The following is a 5,205-nucleotide window of genomic DNA, read 5'->3' as shown; positions in this document are numbered from 1 at the left end:
TACGGTCCTAAAAGTCTTGTGTCAATTTTTTAGCCCAAGGTGGACACAAGGTAGGGCACAACATAGTTTCTACTTGTTGGATATTATGGGCCTAGACCATTAATTTAATAATATCTATTAAACTCTATGGTTCTTACGTGTGCAGTAATTTGTTTTGTACCGTATGGGAATTTAACCGAGAGACGGCATGGTGTGGCGTGGCGAGGCAGGCAGGCAGCGAGCGAGCGGACGGGCGGGCGGGCGAGGCCTTAATCTTGTAACTCCTGCTTTCATGATCATGATTGAGAGGAGTTGCTGGTAACTCCCGTAACTCCTGCCTTCATGGTTTTCATTGAGAGGAGTTTCTGGTAACTCCCGTAACTCCTGCCTTCATGGTTTTCATTGAGAGGAGTTTCTAGTAACTCCCGTAACTCCTGTCTTCATGGTCTTGATTGAGAGGAGTTTCTGGTAACTCCTGTCCGTTTCTGTCTCCTCCACCGCAAAGAGTCGCGACCTTTCTGTTCCGCGCCTGATCTTCCCCCTTCTGCTTGCCTATAAAAGGACCCGCACTCTCTCGGTTCTCTTGAGAAGGAAAAACCACATCCTGTTGCGCAAGTCCTTTCCGTTCCATCTCCGGCGAGCACCAGAGATGGAAGAGTAGGCCTCCGGAACGCGTCTCCGTCGTGCGCTTCATCTGCTCGGGTGAGGACGGGCGATTACGTTTTTGGAGAGTGTCGTTGGCGACACGACTACTCGCTGGTGATTCTGTGGCGACTACACGGCAACCTTTTCTGCACTGCATCGAGCGGGACGACTACAACGACAAAGCACCACCATGACTTTTCCCGGTGCGAGCGGTTCTGCCGCAGGGTATAATCTTCTTCATCCTATTATTAATTTCACTGTTAATATCATGATGTTCCTGGGTAGCATTTTGCTATTATCCTACATATTTTGCTTGGATGATCATGTGAATAATATTTTACTGGTACCATATATTTCTGTACTCATCTTTGTTTCGGTTATTGAGGATACCTTGCGCACAACTATGATGATTCACATAAATAAAATGATATTAGTTGTATGTTCTGTCTTCTTAATTTGCTTCTACAAATTGATAGTCATCCTTTTTATTTTTGTCATGAATTGTTTTTCTCAAATAATTCATGTCGTAATTATCCCTTTTATTGCGTCCTTTTTATGGATTAAAATAAATATGAAAATGTCTTATATTCCAACAATCCAAAAACGTAATTTCAGGCCATTTTCATCTGTTGGCTTTGCGGGCATGCTAAAGCCTACGCCATTTGAGGGCACTCACTACAAGAGGTGGCGTGAGAAAGCCTTTCTGTGGTTGTCAGCCATGCGCTGTGGTCATGTGCTCCAGGAGCAGCCTGCCGGTGTGAGATCCGAGCAGGATGAGGAGGCATGGGGACATGCTGAGACTATGTGCAAGGCTGCACTGTTGAGCATCATCCATGATTCGCTGGTTGATGCCTACATACCACTCCCGTCAGGCAGAGCTGTGTGGGAGGCTCTTGAGGCCCGATACGGTCTTTCTGACGCTGGTTCTGAGCTGTATATCATGGAGCAGTTCCATGACTACAAGATGGTTGATAACCGTTCTGTAGTCGAACAGGCTCATGAGGTACAGGGACTGGTGAAAGAATTAGAGCTGTACGGATGTCCTCTCCCTGACAGGTTTGTGGCAGGCTGCATTATTGCTAAGCTGCCACATTCCTGGACTGATTTTGCTACTACCTTGAAGCACAAGAGGCAGCAGTTTAGTATTGCTGAACTTGTTGGCAGTCTTGATGTCGAGGACAAGGCTAGAGCAAAGGATGTCAAGGGGAAGGGAAAGGGCGGGAACGGTGAGGCGACTACTAGTGCACATGTGGTGCAAAAGTTTCGTCCTAAACCACAGAGGAAGAAGCCCCAGCAGGAGCTTAAGCAGAAATCCACTACTTCCTTCAAGAAAGGTAATAACAAGAAGATGGGATTTGACAAGGCGAAGATGACTTGCTTCACCTGTGGGAACAATGGGCACTTCTCCAGAGAGTGTCCTGAGGCTAAATGGAAGCCCCCACCAAAGGCGAAGACAGCTAACACCATTGAGACTGATGCAGGTGCTTCTGGGTATGGCAATTTATCTGCATTTTCAGTTTGTTCCTCACCTGATTGGTGGGTTGATACAGGTGCAAATATACATGTGTGTGCTGATAAGTCCTTGTTTTCCTGTTACCAGGTCGGGAGGAGTGGAGCCTTGCTGATGGGGAATGGTGCGCGTGCTGGTGTTCATGGTGTTGGTACGGTGGATCTGAAGCTTACTTCGGGGAAGACCGTGCAACTCAAGAACGTGCATCATGTCCCCTCCATAAGGAAAAATCTGATTAGTGGCTCTTTGCTATGTCGTGATGGCTTTAAACTTGTGTTTGAGTCTAATAAATGTGTAATGTCAAAGTATGGAACCTTTGTTGGAAAAGGCTATGAAAGCGGAGGCTTGTTCCGCTTGTCGCTAGATGACAGTTTACCTCTTGCCGTGAACAATGTGGTTAATAACGTTAATGTTGAGATGAATGTTTGGCATTCTCGATTATGTCATATTAATTTTGGCTGCATGTCTCGCTTAGCTAATTTAAATTTAATTCCTAAATTTGATGTTGCCAAAAATTCAAAGTGCCATACATGCGTTGAGGCAAAACAACCTCGCAAGCCTCACAAGGCTGCCGTGGCGAGAGAGTTGGCACCACTTGAACTCATCCATTCCGATATTTGTGAAATGAACGGAATTTTAACAAAAGGTGGTAAGAGATATTTCATAACGTTCATAGATGATTGCACGCGACACTGTTATGTGTACCTAATTAAAACAAAAGATGAGGCGTTGCAATATTTTAAAACCTTTAAAGCTGAGGTTGAGAATCAACTTGAGAAGAAAATCAAACGGTTGAGGTCCGATCGCGGGGGAGAATATTTCTCTACTGAATTTTCTGAGTTCTGCGCGGTGCACGGTATAATCCATGAGAGGACACCTCCATATTCACCTCAATCCAATGGGATTGCTGAGAGAAAGAACCGCACTCTAACTGATTTGGTGAATGCCATGTTGGAGACTGCTGGTTTATCTAAGGAATGGTGGGGTGAGGCAATTCTAACTGCGAATCATGTCCTAAATAGAGTGCCCACGAAGAACAAAGAAATTACTCCATTTGAGGAATGGGAGAAAAAGAGATTAAATATTTCTTATCTTCGCGTTTGGGGTTGTTTGGCCAAAGTGAACGTGCCAATAAACAAAAAGCGAAAGCTTGGACCGAAAACTGTAGATTGTGTTTTCCTCGGCTATGCCATTCATAGTGTGGGCTATCGGTTTTTAATAATAAACTCTAATGCTGCTGATATGGCTGTTGGGACGGTCATGGAGTCTAGAGATGCCACGTTCTTTGAGAATGAATTTCCTATGAAAATAGGTGCACCTAGCGTGTCTAGTCATGACTCTGTTCCTGAATCTCATGATTCAAATATACACGCTGATGACAACACCCATGAGCTTGAGCAAAATTCTGAGGAGGCTGATAATACTGTCACTCGAAGAAGTAAGAGGCAAAGAGTTGCTAAATCCTTTGGAGAAGACTTTATTATATACCTCGTGGATGACACTCCCACAACCATTTCTGAGGCATATTCCTCTTCTGATTCTGATATGTGGAAAGAGGCAGTGCAAAGTGAGATGGATTCTATTATGTCCAATGGGACGTGGGAAGTGGTTGACCGTCCATTTGGTTGCAAGCCTGTGGGCTGCAAATGGGTGTTTAAAAAGAAGCTGAGGCCTGATGGTACAATTGAGAAGTACAAGGCAAGGCTTGTTGCTAAGGGATATACCCAAAAGGAAGGTGAAGATTATTTTGACACTTACTCACCTGTTGCCCGACTGACGACCATTCGTGTGTTGCTATCCCTGGCTGCCTCACATGGTTTTCTCATTCATCAGATGGATGTTAAGACAGCTTTCCTAAATGGAGAGCTTGAGGAAGAGATCTACATGGATCAGCCTGATGGGTTCATTGCAAATGGTCAGGAGGGTAAGGTTTGTAAGTTATTGAAGTCCTTGTACGGCCTAAAGCAAGCCCCAAAGCAGTGGCATGAGAAGTTTGACAAAACTTTAACATCAGCCGGCTTTGCTGTGAATGAAGCTGATAAATGTGTATACTATCGGTTTGGTGGTGGTGATGGTGTGATACTATGCTTATATGTGGATGATATATTAATATTTGGCAACAATTTAAAGGTGATCAAAGAAGTAAAAGAATTTTTGTCAAACAATTTTGAGATGAAAGACTTGGGTGAGGCTGATGTCATTCTTAACATTAAGCTTTCACAGGAGGAAGGAAATGGTGGGGTAACTCTTATGCAGTCCCACTATGTGGAAAAGGTCTTGAACCGATTTGGGTACAGTGAGTGTACGCCTGCTCCTACCCCGTATGATCTAAGCGTTCATTTGAGAAAGAATCGCAGAATTGCAAGAGACCAATTGAGATATTCACAGATAATTGGCTCTCTCATGTACCTAGCTAGCGCAACCAGGCCTGATATCTCATTTGCTGTGAGCAAATTGAGCCGGTTTGTGTCAAATCCGGGAGATACTCACTGGAACGCTCTTGAAAGAGTGTTGCGCTACTTGAAAGGGACAATGAGTTATGGCATTTACTTTTCTGGGTACCCAAGGGTACTAGAGGGTTATTGTGATGCTAATTGGATTTCTGATGCGGATCAGCTTTATGCCACGAGTGGATATGTGTTCCTATTTGGAGGTGGTGCTGTTTCTTGGAAGTCTTGCAAGCAGACTATCTTAACGAAGTCTACAATGGAAGCAGAACTGACCGCATTGGATACTGCTAGCGCTGAGGCTGAGTGGCTTCGAGATCTCCTCATGGACTTGCCGATTGTTGAGAAACCAATCCCGGCAATTTCTATGAACTGTGATAACCAAACTGTGATTACAAAGGTAAACAGTTCTAAGGATAACATGAAGTCCACAAAGCATGTGAAACGGCGTTTGAAGACTGTCAGAAAATTGAGAAACTCCGGAGTAATTAGCTTGGACTATGTCCATACATCAAACAATCTGGCAGATCAATTCACTAAGGGTCTGTCACGAAATGTGATAGAAGGCGCGTCGAGGGAGCTGGGTTTGAGACCCATGTAGAGCCAGCAACAGTAGTAACCTGT

At 44.5% G+C, this 5,205-nt stretch overlaps 1 protein-coding gene across 1 annotated transcript; it reads left to right on the top strand.

The window, feature by feature from the left end:
* On the top strand, window positions 582–2,480 carry LOC110431871. The gene is made up of 3 exons (XM_021451592.1): window positions 582–849; window positions 1,240–2,115; window positions 2,225–2,480. Exons 1-3 carry the CDS (start codon window positions 815–817, stop codon window positions 2,247–2,249), a joined length of 936 nt encoding a protein of 311 aa, XP_021307267.1. The 5' UTR covers window positions 582–814; the 3' UTR covers window positions 2,250–2,480.

The sequence above is a fragment of the Sorghum bicolor genome, chromosome 1 (assembly GCF_000003195.3).
Source record: "Sorghum bicolor cultivar BTx623 chromosome 1, Sorghum_bicolor_NCBIv3, whole genome shotgun sequence".
Lineage (NCBI taxonomy): Eukaryota > Viridiplantae > Streptophyta > Magnoliopsida > Poales > Poaceae > Sorghum > Sorghum bicolor.
This window is presented reverse-complemented; position numbering and strand designations above follow the sequence as displayed.

Bases quoted from the DNA above. Each gene is read 5' to 3' on its own strand.
- LOC110431871 (XM_021451592.1), top strand. From the start codon at position 815: ATGACTTTTCCCGGTGCGAGCGGTTCTGCCGCAGG. The intron at 850-1,239 runs GTATAATCTTCT...ACGTAATTTCAG, and splicing joins GCGAGCGGTTCTGCCGCAGG to GCCATTTTCATCTGTTGGCT. The intron at 2,116-2,224 runs GTATGGCAATTT...TCCTGTTACCAG, and splicing joins ACTGATGCAGGTGCTTCTGG to GTCGGGAGGAGTGGAGCCTT.